Here is a 16,018-nt window from a genome sequence, read left to right as displayed (position 1 = left end):
CTACAAACGAAGCTATTGTTAAAGTCCAATGTTCGAAAACAGAAGTCAACAATCAAAAACGGAGTTAAATGCTCGAACAGAAAGAAGTCAAAATTCAAGTCATGAACAAACTTGCTTTCTGCTAAAAAAACCTGTAGAATCTCAATACTCCTCTTCGAGTCGTAAAAACCTGTAGAATCTCAATACTCCTCTTCGAGTCGTAAAAACCTGTAGAATATCAATACTCCTCTTCGAGTCGTAAAAACCTGTAGAATCTCAATAATCCTCTTCGAGTCGTAAAAAGACACACACGTTTACAATAATTGCTATGAACTTCGTTCAATTCGTTCAAGAGCAATTTAAAACTCAGGTGAGCCTATAATTCCTCCCCCCTGGGTAGGTACACTTTGAACAATAAAAAACTAGAACAGCAAAGAAAGTATGAAATGTAAAATCCACTATTCTATAACACAATACTTATTTGATGCCTGCATTGAAAACAGTTTTGCCAAATCGGCCAATAAGAAGCATAATGGTAGTGTATGAAGATATTGGCAAAATGTTTCAAAGTTTTGCGAGAGTAATCAAGATCTTGCATGAGATGGCAATGTATATCAAGTTCCGTCTCAGTGGGCTGGGACTAGTCACTACAACTTTTATCTAGTGTTATCGTGAGGTACATGTATGCACCATTACAGATGGTGTTCTACCGCGACAGGCTTACATATCACCTTAAATATGATCCCTATTATATTGACCATAGAGGAAGTTAGATGCGACTGACAATTAAAAATTAACAGCACTTGAACAATTGATTTTGTTCAGAGCGAGCAAATATCTGCCAATCCATCTATAAGGTAGGTAGGTGAGTGAGACTGGATCAGAGTCTTACCGTACGTAGCAAGTGTTTCCCTTGATTGAGATGATCTCAGCAGGGTAGAGCTCTCCATCTTCAGTGTAATAAGCACAGCACCTGTCTCCCACATTCCACACTAGCACTTTTTCCTCACCTACGTTTGCATTTCCAAGAACATTTCCGCCACCAGTAGCCCCGTTTTCAGACCTGGAACTCTTCCTAGAGCCTCCATTGGACCTAAGACACATAACAGATTCTAACAAAACAATGGCAAAATTTGTCAGCAGCAATAGTCTGTTTTGTCAGGAAAAGAGCTATCTTTGCTTGCTTAGTAACAATTTTGTACAGTTTGTTCCTTCATGAATGCTCCTCAATAATATCATTTAGTCCATTTAGTCGATTACTGCACAAGCCATTTAAAGAACGGATTGATTAGATCAAAATGGTATCAAATCACATAGCAGCTATGTGTGAAATTTGATGGGTAATAATATAGTGAATAACTATAGTAATACCTACGACAGTGAAACCCAGTCTATCGTGTTATCTATTATACCTATTTAACTTTACACTAAATTTGATAAAAACTTACATATTGCTGTTAGACTGAGATTTCCTTGCGCTGGCTGATTTGAACTTTTGACTAGCTCCACCGCTTGGCTTTCCATCCGAACCCAATTTACATTTCTTCTCAAACGAACTCAACGCCGCATCATACGCTCTTATCAAATCAGTATCATCCCAGGTGTTTGCGTCATAGTTGCTTGCATCGTATCTGTACATTGCAGTACACTCTATTGCTGACCAGATTTGGTTAATAAGTAAGGAATCAAGAGCACAGCTCTTCTAACAAGTTGATTGACAAGTACCAGCTAATCACAGATCGCCGTATCTAATTCAAATTAGAATTTCTATCAATAAAATATCTGAAACAAGTTGCGACAATTAGACCAACCCAATTGCTTGCACAGCATTTTTAGCTCAACAACTACGAAACAAGTAATATTTTTTCCTCGTTTATAAGTAGATGACCCACATCCTTAGTTATTACGTGGAATTTAACGAAACATCAATCAGATAAAAGAATTTAAGGTCCAACTTACGGCCCCGAATAGAGAAATACGGAAACGTCCGTAAAAGGCAATATTGCCAATCTTTCGGAGTTTGTGATATGAAAATCAGAGGCAAAAATCTACAAACATGACCTACTAACGTCGGGTTAATTGCTCTCAAACCCCAGTTGAGCGGTTGGCATCAACAGTAGCAAGCTGGCGCTTAGGGAGGCTAGTTAACTTTAACAAAGAGTGCCTTCATTAGGGAGCACGTTGGAGCGCGTGGAGCTCTCAAGGGGGTCAAGCGTGCGGGGCTAGAGTAGAATGCGGCGGAAGGATATGGTCGACGAGTTTCGGTCGAAACATGGGGTCTAACCCCCCAAAAAACCGGCTTCTCGTCGTAATTAAATATCTTCTAATCAGCGCCGGTCAGAAAATCTGATCATTGAGACTAGTGAAGCTCTAAGATAGCTGCTCAGCAACTCAAAGCCCTCTAGGCATTGCATTTTATACCCGAGTTTGAGGACAAAAAATCAAATGCGGCACAATGTGACAACATGACTAATATAATTGCTACAAACTCTGTTTGAGAGCATTTAAAAAATCAAATAAGCATCCAACACATCTTGCAAACGCAAATGTGGAACAATCATTAAATTTTTGTGGTAATTTGTGGTCCAATTAGGAATAAAAACCTACTCAACTCCCTAAAAATTACAAGAAGGCCCGGTAATGTGCGTACGCACATAATGTTTCGACCCCGCTCATCCGCATTATTGACAACCAAACTACAATTAATTGGCTACCAAATGTTGAAGAGACAGAAAAATTTTAAAAACATACATAGTTCAATGAACAACTCGTGGAATACAAAAACGCAACACTAGAGGGCCGATAAACTTGTTGCTAATAGGATTACTAGAAAAGACAACAATAAAAATCGAATAGCCAACATTAATTACGACCAAAAATCAATGTCTACAATAAAAAAAACTCAAAACAAAATCAAACTCGCATCAGATAAAACCTACACAAAACAAATTAAACTATCCTTCAATAGAAAAGAAACGGGACCTGTCCTCAATTAAACTGGGTAACAGTTCAACAAAAAAGAGCAAAACGATGCGAAGTTCAAAAACACGTATTTATTTTTGCAAACAAATAATTTTTTATTTTGAAAACAAACCTACTTCACTCAACGTTTCTACTGAATGGATTCCAAATTATTTTGCGCATTGAATTACGCAACATAGTGACTACGGTCAAAGTCAAAAGAGCAAAATCAAAAGAAACGGGATAAACAAATAAAGCCCGGTCATTAAGTAAGGTTATCAATGTTCATTTAAGCGATTGCTAGCTGGCATTAGTATTAGGCTTAATAGCGCTCAGTTCAGAACTTGAATTAAAAGTAATTTTAGAATATGACCGAATATGCAGAACTTACTCACAAAAAAACGGACACTTAGAAAAATCTGTCATTTTTTCTATCTCATTTTTTTTCTGTTTCAATCCCTAAGTGTGAAGCCGATCAGGTGCGGCCATTTTCCTGATATTATCGGCTATGTTTAATAGGATTAGATATCAACTGAAAAATAAAATTTTCATCTATATCTCCATAGGAAGCAATTAAGACGTGTCATTTTCCAGTACGTAAAACCACTAAAAAGGACAAATAGCGCAAAAATAACAAGTTCAATTCAAACTTGCGCAAAAATGACAGTAAAGCCGTCAGAACTATAAACTTGTCACTCAGAGCTTTAAAAGTGTTCAATGGCGCAATACTTTGAAGTCAACGAGACCTACCAGTAATGTTCTAACTTGCAAAGAATACAAAAATCTTTTAAAATGTATAGATAAAAATCTTAAATACTTTACAAAACTTCTGTATCAGTAGAAACCAAGGCACGAAACAGAAGATTGAAACTAAAACCGTTATAAATATTTAATTATAGCTCATTGGAACTGGAATGGGCCTGTTTTGACACACACTACGCTACAAATCGACCGAAAAACATTTAAAAAATGGAGATGCTCAAAAATCCAAATGTTTTTGAAAACAAATATTTTGAAAAGTCATAAAAGACAAAAAAGTTCCACAAAAAAGATGGATTTAGTTGCAAAGCCTCAGGAGGCCTTAAGTCACAAGACAACAAAATTACAACAAATACAGGCTGAAACCAAAAGAGTTTTTCAACACCACAGTCTTTAAAGCTTTATAATCATAAGACATTATCTGCAAGAACTGTAAACCTTCACTTTCTTCTCATCTGAGCATCAACGGGTGTTCCTTGAAAGAAGACTATATAGAAATGACAAAAGAAAACCCAAAAATGAACAGTATAGAAAACTCGCAATTTTTTTTATGAAATTAAACAATCAAAGAGATCAGTCACAGCATGTAACCAACAGAGAAAATAATGTTTCAATAAACAAAAGTAGCTGAGATTTGTTCTTAGTGAGATTGATTAACATGGTTACGAAAAGGAAAGCAAACAGAAGACAGTTGAATAAATCTTTATAAAAAGGTTAACTGGTCACTAAAAGAAATAGCTATAAGTTGAAATCTACAAACAGGTTCAGTTTTGCGTCCTGGGGAAGGCATTGGGACCTAACATTATCAAGTATACGTCTTAAAGCAAAAAAAAAGAAACATAGTTAAATAATAAAAAAATCCACTTAAGAGAACTGTGTCTCCGCCCGAAAGCATAAACTACTCAACAGAAACAATTAACATATTCAGATTCATTCAGTTGCATTTCCCAATTAAGCTTTCATTCAATTGGACCTGTCAATGATCCGATAAGACTAAAAAGAAGAAATGAACAATTATGCTAAGAAAAATGTGAAAACTCTTAGTATCAAAACTAAGAAACCATTAGTTATACAAAAAACGTTCCAAACATTAGTTTATAACTCACAAAAAAATGCGTTTCCGCCTGTTCTTAATGAGACTACGTCAGAAATGAGAAACATTAGGTTGAAACAAACTTCAAATATTCATCGACAAACTCTCTATTTAAATATACTCAAAGTCAGAGACATTAGATAGCAACTGAAGGCATTGTCGAGGTTCACGTGCACCTCATAAAAAATCTCACACGAAAACAATTTTTCAAAGGCATAAAAAACATGATCTTAACGCTAAAACCAAAAAATATAAATTGGTTGAGACTCATTTTTTCCGTAAAAAGTATCTGTCAATAATTTAGCCCTGATTTGAAACTCCTGTCAGTAATTTGCATAAAAAACTGGATGCGGAAATGTTTTGAAAAAAGGCCAAACAGAAGTATAAGTGTTATCATTAGAAAGTCCGTCAAGAACAAAATATCTTAAGTGGAGGAAGGCCTTTAAGCTTCAAAATGCTACAAAAACTAGAAGCTATATTTGCTGAATATCAGGTGTTTCAGAGCATCTATCAAAAGTTGTCTCGCTACCCATCTCGCTGTTTAGAGCTGAATACAACGATTGGTTTTCCTCTAATCGTGATAATTGTTACAGCGGGAACTGTTTCCTCCCTTTCCGGGTAAAACATGACCATCTTTTGTTTTTGTTTACATTTAAATTGCATTTATTAATTGCAACGACTAGTCACACGTATATCGGGATATACATTTCATTGTAAGTGTCTATGGGACCAGTGTTTAGTTCACACAAGCAAAACTTTTGTTCGGCAGGGTACATTTAAGAATCTCGTCTAAATTTACCTGCTCTCTACTTTAATTTTCAATTTTTACCATAGTCTCAAAACAACCGACTAACGTCGATTATTATGATTTCCAATGACAGACGGAGCTCAATTTTGTAGCCTGCTTTAGCCAGAGAGCCCAATAGCAGACTGATTTATAGAGAGGGGTCAGTGGTCTCTAGGTAATTAGAGGTTAGAGACCACTAAAATGATTTTTCAAAATGTCAAGTTATCGGTTTTATGAGTGTCAGTTAAATATTACAATTATACAGACTTCAGCTTCTTAATTGAAAGCTATTAACATTAACTCAATACCAATTAGTGTTCTCCCTAGCAAGGATGATAACTTTTGGCACTAACTTCATGAAAGGATTTGATTATTTTATCCCGTTTCTTTTAGTTTCGCTCATTTGACCTAATTCACTTTTTTTAACGCCTTTATCACTTCACCCCAATTTCAATCTTTTATAACAGAATGTGCAGAAGTTACTCACAAAAAACTGACACTTGGAAAAAATCTGTCAATTTCTATCTCAATTTTTTCTGTTTCAATCCCAAAGATTGTCAAGCCGATCAAGTGCGGCCATTTTCCTGATATTATCAGCTATGTTTAATAGGATAAGATATTAACTGAAAATTAAAATTTTCATCTATATCTCCATAGGAAGCAATTGAGACGTGTCATTTTCCAGTGTACGTCATACGACTGCAAAAAGGAAATATCGCAAAAAAGAAAAGTTCAATTAAAATTTGCGCAAAAATGACAGTAAAGCCGTTAAAACTATAAACTTGTCACTAAGAGCATTAAAACATTTCAATGACGCAACATTTTGAAGTCAACGGGACCTACCAGTAATGTTCTAACTAAAAAGAATACAATAATCTTTTAAAATGTACAAATAAAAATCTTATTTTGCAAAACTTCTGTATCAGTAGAAACAAAGGCACGAAACAGAAGATTGAAACTAAAACCGTTCTAAACATTTAATTATAGCTCATTGGAACTGGGTTGGGCCTGTTTTGACACACACTACGCTACAAATCGACCGAAAAACATTTAAAAAATGGCGATGCTCAAAAATCCAAATGCTTTTGAAAACAAATACTTTCAAAAGTCATAAAAGAGAAAAAAGTTCAAAAAAAGATGGATTTAGTTGCAAAGCCTCAGGAGGCCTTAAGTCACGAGACAACAAAATAACAACAAATACAGGCAGAAACCAAAAGAGTTTTTCAACACCACAGTCTTTAAAGCTTTATAATCATAAGAGATTATCTGCAAGAACTGTAAACCTTCACTTTCTTATCATCTGAGCATCAACGGGTGTTCCTTGAAAGAAGACTATATAGAAATGACAAAAGAAAACCCAAAAATGAACAGTATAGAAAACTCGCAATTTTTTTTATGAAATTAAACAATCAAAAAGATCAGTCACAGCATGTAACCAACAGAGAAAATAATGTTTCAATACACAAAAGTAATTGAGATTTGTTATTAGTGAGATTGATTAACATGGTTAAGAAAATGAGAGCAAAAAGAAGACAGTTGAATAAATCTTTAAAAAGGTTAACTGGTCACTAAAAGAAATAGCTATAAGTTGATATCTTCAAACAGGTTCAGTTATGCGTCCTGGTAAAGGAATTGGGACCTAACATTATCAAGTATACGTCTTAAAGCAAAAAAGAAAGAAACATAGTTAAATAACAAAAAAATCTACTTAATTTTGCGAGAGAACTGTGTCTCCGCCCAAAAGCATAAACTACTCAACAAAAACAATTAACATATTCAGATTCATTCAGTTGGATTTCCCAATTAGGCTTTCATTCAATTGGACCTGTCAAAGATCTGATAAATCTACAAAGAAGAAATGAACAATTATGCTAAGAAAAATGAAAACTCGTAGTATCAAAACAAAGAAACCATATGTTAAAAAAAACGTTCCAGACATTAGTTAATAACTCACAAAAAATGCGTTTCCGCCTGTTTTTAATGAGACTACGCCAGAAATGAGAAACATTAAGTTGAAACAAATTTCAATTATTCATCGACATATTCTTTATTTAATATATTCAAAGTCAGGGACATTAGATAGCAACTGAAGGCATTGTCGAGGTTCACGTGCACCTCATAAAAAATCTCATACGAAAACAATTTTTCAAAGGCATAAAAAATATGATCTTAACTCTGAAACCAAAAAATATAAATTGGTTGAGACTCATTTTTTCCGTAAAAAGTATCTGTCAATAATTTAGCCCTGATTTGAAACTCTTGTCAGTAATTTGCATAAAAAAACTGGATGCGGAAACGTTTTGAAAAAAGGCCAAACAGAAGTATAAGTGTTATCATTAGAAAGTCCGTCAAGAACAAAATATCTTAAGTGGAGGAAGGCCTTTAAGATTCAAAATGCTTCAAAAACTAGAAGCTATATTTGCTGAATATCAGGCGTTTCAGAGCATCTATCAAAAGTTGTCTCGCTACCCATCTCGCTGTTTAGAGCTGAATACAACGATTGGTTTTCCTCTAATCGTGATAATTGTTACAGCGGGAACTGTTTCCTCCCTTTCCGGGTAAAACATGACCATCTTTTGTTTTTGTTTACATTTAAATTGCATTTATTAATTGCAACGACTAGTCACACGTATATCGGGATATACATTTCATTGTAAGTGTTTATGGGACCAGTGTTTAGTTCACACAAGCAAAACTTTTGTTCGGCAGGGTACATTTAAGAATCTCGTCTAAATTTACCTGCTCTCTACTTTAACTTTCAATTTTTACCATAGTCTCAAAACAACCGACTAACGTCGGTTATTATGATTTCCAATGACAGACGGAGCTCAATTTTGTAGCCTGCTTTAGCCAGAGAGCCCAATAGCAGACTGATTTATAGAGAGGGGTCAGTGGTCTCTAGGTAATTAGAGGTTAGAGACCACTACAATGATTTTTCAAAATGTAAAGTTATTGGTTTTATGAGTGTCAGTTAAATAATACAATTATACAGACTTCAGCTTCTTAATTGAAAGCTATTAACATTAACTCAATACCAATTAGTGTTCTCCCTAGCAAGGATGATAACTTTTGGCACTAACTTCATGAAAGGACTTGATTATTTTATCCCGTTTCTTTTAGTTTCGCTCATTTGATCTTATTCACTTTGTTTAACCCCTTTATCATTTCACCCCAATTTCAATCTTTTATAACAGAATGTGCAGAAGTTACTCACAAAAAACTGACACTTGGAAAAAATCTGTCAATTTCTATCTCAATTTTTTCTGTTTCAATCCCAAAGATTGTCAAGCCGATCAAGTGCGGCCATTTTCCTGATATTATCAGCTATGTTTAATAGGATAAGATATTAACTGAAAATTAAAATTTTCATCTATATCTCCAGAGGAAGCAATTGAGACGTGTCATTTTCCAGTGTACGTCATACGACTGCAAAAAGGACAAATATCGCAAAAATGAAAAGTTCAATTAAAATTTGCGCAAAAATGACAGTAAAGCCGTTAAAACTATAAACTTGTCACTAAGAGCATTAAAACATTTCAATGACGCAACATTTTGAAGTCAACGGGACCTACCAGTAATGTTCTAACTTAAAAAGAATACAATAATCTTTTAAAATGTACAAATAAAAATCTTATTTTGCAAAACTTCTGTATCAGTAGAAACAAAGGCACGAAACAGAAGATTGAAACTAAAACCGTTCTAAACATTTAATTATAGCTCATTGGAACTGGGTTGGGCCTGTTTTGACACACACTACGCTACAAATCGACCGAAAAACATTTAAAAAATGGCGAAGCTCAAAAATCCAAATGTTTTTGAAAACAAATACTTTCAAAAGTCATAAAAGACAAAAAAGTTCAAAAAAGATGGATTTAGTTGCAAAGCCTCAGGAGGCCTTAAGTCACGAGACAACAAAATAACAACAAATACAGGCAGAAACCAAAACTTCACAAACAATTTTCAACACCACAGTCTTTAAAGCTTTATAATTATAAGACATTATCTGCAAGAACTGTAAATCTTCACTTTCTTCTCATCTGAGCATCAACGGGTGTTCCTTGAAAGAAGACTATGTAGAAATGACAAAAGAAAATCCAAAAACTGAACAGTATAGAAAGCTCGCAAATATTTTCAATGAAATTAAACAATCAAGGAAATCAGTCACAGCATGTAACCAACAGAGAAAATAATGTTTCAATACACAAAAGTAGTTGAGATTTGTTATTAGTGAGATTGATTAACATGGTTAAGAAAATGAGAGCAAAAAGAAGACAGTTGAATAAATCTTTAAAAAGGTTAACTGGTCACTAAAAGAAATAGCTATAAGTTGATATCTTCAAACAGGTTCAGTTATGCGTCCTGGTAAAGGAATTGGGACCTAATATTATCAAGTATACGTCTTAAAGCAAAAAAGAAAGAAACATAGTTAAATAACAAAAAAATCTACTTAATTTTGCGAGAGAACTGTGTCTCCGCCCAAAAGCATAAACTACTCAACAAAAACAATTAACATATTCAGATTCATTCAGTTGGATTTCCCAATTAGGCTTTCATTCAATTGGACCTGTCAAAGATCTGATAAATCTACAAAGAAGAAATGAACAATTATGCTAAGAAAAATGAAAACTCGTAGTATCAAAACAAAGAAATCATATGTTAAAAAAAACGTTCCAGACATTAGTTAATAACTCACAAAAAATGCGTTTCCGCCTGTTTTTAATGAGACTACGCCAGAAATGAGAAACATTAAGTTGAAACAAATTTCAATTATTCTTCGACATATTCTTTATTTAATATATTCAAAGTCAGGGACATTAGATAGCAACTGAAGGCATTGTCGAGGTTCACGTGCACCTCATAAAAAATCTCATACGAAAACAATTTTTCAAAGGCATAAAAAATATGATCTTAACTCTGAAACCAAAAAATATAAGTTGGTTGACTCATTTTTCCATAAAAAGTATCTGTCAATAATTTAGCCCTGATTTGAAACTCTTGTCAGTAATTTGCATAAAAAACTGAATGCGGAAATGTTTTGAAAAAAGGCCAATCTCCATTATAATCTAAACTTGTTTTAACGTAAGGTTCCATGGTGAGGTCAAGATCAGCCCTGATATTGCTTCGCGTCTAAGAAAACACTCAATTTTTTGAACGGTTGCAAATTAAATCAATTTTCTCAAAAATTTTTCAGTATATCAAAAATAAATAATGCCTTTTGTATAATTATCGAGTTTAATTTTGCGAAAAACTGGCAAAAAATAATTCGTTACGACTCCTAAAGTCTGTGGGAGTACATCTAGCTCAGTTTTTGAGCTTTCGAAGAATATGAACACAATTTCGCAATTTTAAGGTATCTAATTCCAGTCCACTTTTAAGAATAATTGTTCCCATTATTGACGGAAAGTCTAAATTTTGAAAAATTTCGTATACATTCTAGCCAAAAAAAACCCGGATCCAACACCTCAGCAACTCTGTTCTATCTTTAAAGATAAAATCAATAACACTACTGTTAACAATATCAACATATTTTAGCCAAGTTGATCAAAAATTTGGTCAAAAACAAAAATGTGAATAGAAACAACGGAGTTTCGACTGCTATTCACAAAAGTTCTAACCTCGATAACTCCCTGTAAAAGGCAAAAATTACAAACAATCTTTTTAATTCCATTTTCTGCGCTGGATGGTCTTTCTACTGATACCACTCACATTTCTCTACAATGATATCGATCGCCCAAATTGACTGAACAAAAAACCCATTGGAGTATATAGATCCTCCCACCATTAACGTGGGTCAGAACAAAGAAATAATTTTGACTGAACTGATAACGCTGCAAAGTATATATTACTATTTGATCGTTTAGATCTACAGTGGTGGTAGGAACTGTATGCTCCTGGTAATTTTTTTATTTATGCTCGGGCACTCAATATATTTTATTTAGGCTCGGCCAATCAAAGTAAGAGTTATAAGTGTTATCATTAGAAAGACCGTCAAGAACAAAATATCTTAAGTGGAGGAAGGCCTTTAAGCTTCAAAATGCTACAAAAACTAGAAGCTATATTTGCTGAATATCAGGTGTTTCAGAGCATCTATCAAAAGTTGTCTCGCTACCCATCTCGCTGTTTAGAGCTGAATACAACGATTGGTTTTCCTCTAATTGTGATAATTGTTACAGCGGGAACTGTTTCCTCCCTTTCCGGGTAAAACATGACCATCTTTTATTTTTGTTTACATTTAAATTGCATTTATTAATTGCAACGACTAGTCACACGTATATCGGGATATACATTTCATTGTAAGTGTTTATGGGACCCGTGTTTAGTTCACACAAGCAAAACTTTTGTTCGGCAGGGTACATTTAAGAATCTCGTCTAAATTTACCAGCTCTCTACTTTAACTTTCAATTTTTACCATAGTCTCAAAACAACCGACTAACGTCGGTTATTATGATTTCCAATGACAGACGGAGCTCAATTTTGTAGCCTGCTTTAGCCAGAGAGCCCAATAGCAGACTGATTTATAGAGAGGGGTCAGTGGTCTAGGTAATTAGAGGTTAGAGACCACTACAATGATTTTTCAAAATGTCAAGTTATTGGTTTTATGAGTTTCAGTTAAATAATTTTTTTTTCTCTTTTCTTTATATTTATTTCTAACAACAATAAAGGGCCGTGTACACCATCCGGCATCGATGGATGTAGGTCAAAAAATAGGGCATGATGAGTAGCACTTAGTAGCCGGATGCTGCACTCCAAGCTGTTCCCCTCCAGACAGTGTAAAGACGGCCCAGTCATAAAAACAAATAACAAGTGGAGAGGAAAGCATATATATATATATATATATATATATATATATATATATATAGCACACATAGGGAACTAGAATAGAAGGATTAAAATAAAAATGGAACATCAAGGAATAAGCAAATGAATAAAGATAAGCAGCCAAACACTCAGTGCAGCCTTCCCTCCTCCACGACGGCGCTAATCGAAGTCTCACTGAGAACACGAGGCTTGAGGGCACGACATCCCCTCAAGCAGAGAACACAGCTCCTCAGAAGTGCGAAGCTGATTTTCGTTCGGATGTAGCTTATAGTGTCGGCGTACGGCTCTCCGCGTTTTTCGCTGATCTTGGTTGCGAGTTGTTTCATAACGCGCGATGCTGATGGACCTGGACCACCCGAACAAGCAAAAACCAGTGCATTGAAGCTGCTGTGTTCGGTTTCGCGGATTCGCTCTTCGTACTTATTTCGCTTGATGCTCTCGTGATATTTGTATGCATCTTTTATGGTCTTAGGGCAGCTCTTCGCATGAGGGTTGAAAATCTTCACATCGAAGAAAGTGCGATTAAAGCGGGAGCCCCACAGACCGTTTGCCTTGATGTCCAGTCGAGCGTCATCATCAGTGGTGGTGGAATTACTCGAGAAAATTTCTCCATCGAGCGACTGAAGTTTTGGCTCTATCTGTACATCGTGGCAAACGTCATCCATCAGGTTTGCAAACACATCTCTAATTTCGTTGTGTCGTAGGTGCGTATAGCCGCCTTTGGCGCAATGGAGGGCATGGGTTAGGCTGAATTCTTTCCCGCATGGGCATATGGCTGGCGTGTTCTTCACTTCCCAGGTGTAGCGAAGTGCTATTCCATCACGGAACTCAGTCTTCGTGAGGTCAAAACCATGTTTTGACAACGGAAGCGCGTTAAGCCAGCTTGATGCTCCTTTCTCTGAGGCCAGCTGGATGGTATACTTCATTTCTGGTAGATTGTTTTCGATTCTGGATTTTTTCGAGATGAGTTCACGTTGATTGTCTGCTTTCTGTCTGAGACTGATCTTGGTTTGTTCTACTTCACATTGTTGAATATCATTGGATGACGCCAATGGTCTTGAGAGTTCAACTGATTGCTCAAGATTTTTGTGATCTTGTGGGAGGGCGATGTTAAGCCCACCCATTCTGAGAGGGAGAGAAAAAAGTTCTCTTTCCTCTTGGATTACTTCTTTGCCGACGATGTTCGGTATGACTCGGCCGAGCCGCTCCTCCACCTTGTCCAGAACCCCGTCCATGGAAGGTGTAGTACGCGAAAGGAAGCTCAACTTCTGTTGAACCCCCTTCGTCAAAAATGCATAGGCATTCTGGGGAGAGGTGAGAGCAAATTGACCAAGTCTGTCTAAACTTTTTGTGTATTTAGTTTCTGCATCTTTCAGGAAATTTTTACTGGCCTCAGAGCTTCCGATAACTGATCCCAGGACTCGAGCGCCCTGCGTGATTTCCACATTTGTGCCTGCAAACACAGTTGACGCTTGGCGCTCGCCTCCTGGCTTAATTATCAACTGACACTTCGGAGGATTGACAAGATATCCATACTTGGGACCGAGCTCAGTGAGCTTGTCGAAGAGTGCCCTGATATCTAACTTACCGACGACGCTACCATCATCAGCATACCATTTTTGTGTCAAAGAGTCATTATGAAGTCTTGTTATCAGGGGTAGGATTGCGATTCCATACATTGCCATCGCAAGGGGATCACCTTGTGTCGTACCTTCCTGAGACAGTATGGTCGACTTACCTATGTAGAGATGAGACGGGTGGCTACAGGAATTCTGTAAGGCAACATGCAAAGATGGGCATAAGGCTTTCACGTTCTCTAAAGCTGTTCGTCTATTGAGCACGTTAAAAGCTTTTTTGGCATCAATTAGAAGAATTGCTTCGTTTTCGGGATCATCAAAACTGTGGCGAAGCGAATGTATGGCATGTTCTATGCCACATTTCTGGCCCAGGCACAGTTGCATGTTTCCACCGAGGGATGTTAGATCTTGCCTGATGCAGTCGACGATTATGCGTCCGGTGATGCGACGCATTACTTCACCAATACCAATAGGTCTCACACCTGGACATTTATCCAGAGCCACTAGTCGACAACCATTGTATGTAATCAAATCATCCGGTGGTATTATGGACGTGGCCAGCCTCTTAGCAAACTTGGCAACAAGCTTGCACAGGTTGGTGGAGGTTTGCCCGAAAGCAGAAAGTAGTCTACGCCAGTCATCGGCATCGAGACCTGAAGGGCCGGCACTGCCATGAGTCTTCATTGCATGCTTTCGGACGAGCCTGGCACTGATTTTGCGGGGTGGTAAGGAAGCGTGCGTGGATGTTCGCTCTGAATGCAGTTGGGCTGCAAGGGTTGACCTTCAGGATGTTTGTCGCGTTAAATCTCGAGGACCGGTCTACCGTCTATGAGATCGGTGCACGCCGCCTTTGTGCTCATCCGAAAGAACGCGAATAGCATTACTAATCTTACCACGAGACATGAAATCGTTGAACATCTTGAGGTCAGAGTGCTGCTGTTTGTTCCTTGAATTCATTCTCATTTGGATTGCCTTCGCTTCACAGAACAGTTCTGAGAAGTTGCAGCTGTACCATGCTTGCAGTCTACGCTTGATGGTCTTATTGTTCGATCCATCGTCCGTGTTCTTTGTTCGACTGAGGGTTAGGTGCGGAAGTATCATACAGAGGGTCAGAGATATATCGGATCTATCCGTGTTTACGGCAATCGGGGAGAGGACACTGTGAAGGGCTTCGGCGAACTGTTACCCTGTCTTGTTCTTACCGAGCGTGAAGAACGAGGGCTTCCAAGTGACGACCTCGCGGTATATTTCGCGCACTGTTACCGCGTGATGAGGCTGGAAGTGGTCCCAAAAATTATCCGATGCTGCGGCGACGGAACGTTCGGGGGCGTGCGATGTTGCAGGATCTATGAGTGCAGTGTCGGGAACGGTCAAAGCGTTGTGTGGTGCCGGCGTTGCGATTGCTGTTTCGGTGGCTGCGGTGATCTCAGAGCAGTTTTTGCAGCTGAAGTTTTCGGTCCAATCTTTCGCTGCGGCTAGACCACTGCATTTCACGTGCAAATATTTATAACATGTATGACACCAGATGCCTCCCCTACGTAGGGGACCCTTGCAGAGTGGACAATGGGTTTGATCAGCCATCAAGCTGCGGGCTAGGAGTTGGGAAGGCTGCACTGAGGGGGACTAGATTAAGTTAATTACAGGAGAGTAGTAACAACAACGATATTTAAAGTATTGAATGATTTTAAACAGAATAATAGTGAAAACATGGTTTCCATGAAAGGAGAAGTGCACGGTGTCTTTACAGAACAGGTTAGGTTGAAGAACATTTCTAAATGAGGGTGAAACAAAAAACAACTTTAGGGTACAAGAATCAATATAATTATACAAAGCGTAGTTAAGGGCAATGATTTTCTTATTTATGAGGCGATTACAGCTGGTGGGTATAACTTTGGGAACAATCAAATTATTTGGGCTAAATTTAACAATAATCAGCTGAATGAGGAATTTCCAATGCTCTATGAACGTTTCAAAACTACTACGGTGATCATTGAAGCCGGCAATTACTACAACAGTGTTCAGCTTCTGGTCTGGGTATTTATT

At 37.0% G+C, this 16,018-nt stretch overlaps 2 protein-coding genes across 3 annotated transcripts in view; both read right to left on the bottom strand.

Annotated features, from left to right (window-relative positions):
• Window positions 1–16,018, bottom strand: part of LOC142341977 (putative phosphoglycerate kinase) — a 55,839-nt gene that overhangs the window by 39,196 nt on the left and 625 nt on the right. The gene's annotated exons all lie outside the window — the stretch shown is intronic.
• LOC142348547 (survival motor neuron protein-like) lies at window positions 868–1,757 on the bottom strand. Its single transcript, XM_075399965.1, has 2 exons — window positions 1,428–1,757; window positions 868–1,072 (listed from the first exon to the last, which is right to left on the bottom strand). Exons 1-2 carry the CDS (start codon window positions 1,616–1,618, stop codon window positions 868–870), a joined length of 396 nt encoding a protein of 131 aa, XP_075256080.1. The 5' UTR covers window positions 1,619–1,757.

This window comes from Convolutriloba macropyga, chromosome 1, assembly GCF_964194025.1.
Source record: "Convolutriloba macropyga chromosome 1, txConMacr16.3, whole genome shotgun sequence".
Taxonomy (NCBI): Eukaryota; Metazoa; Xenacoelomorpha; order Acoela; family Convolutidae; genus Convolutriloba; species Convolutriloba macropyga.
This window is presented reverse-complemented; position numbering and strand designations above follow the sequence as displayed.

Coding starts and splice junctions, on each gene's coding strand:
- LOC142348547 (XM_075399965.1), bottom strand. CDS start 1,618: ATGTACAGATACGATGCAAGCAACTATGACGCAAACACCTGGGATGAT. Junction 1,073..1,427: donor TCTCAGTCTAACAGCAATAT/GTAAGTTTTTAT, acceptor TATGTGTCTTAG/GTCCAATGGAGGCTCTAGGA.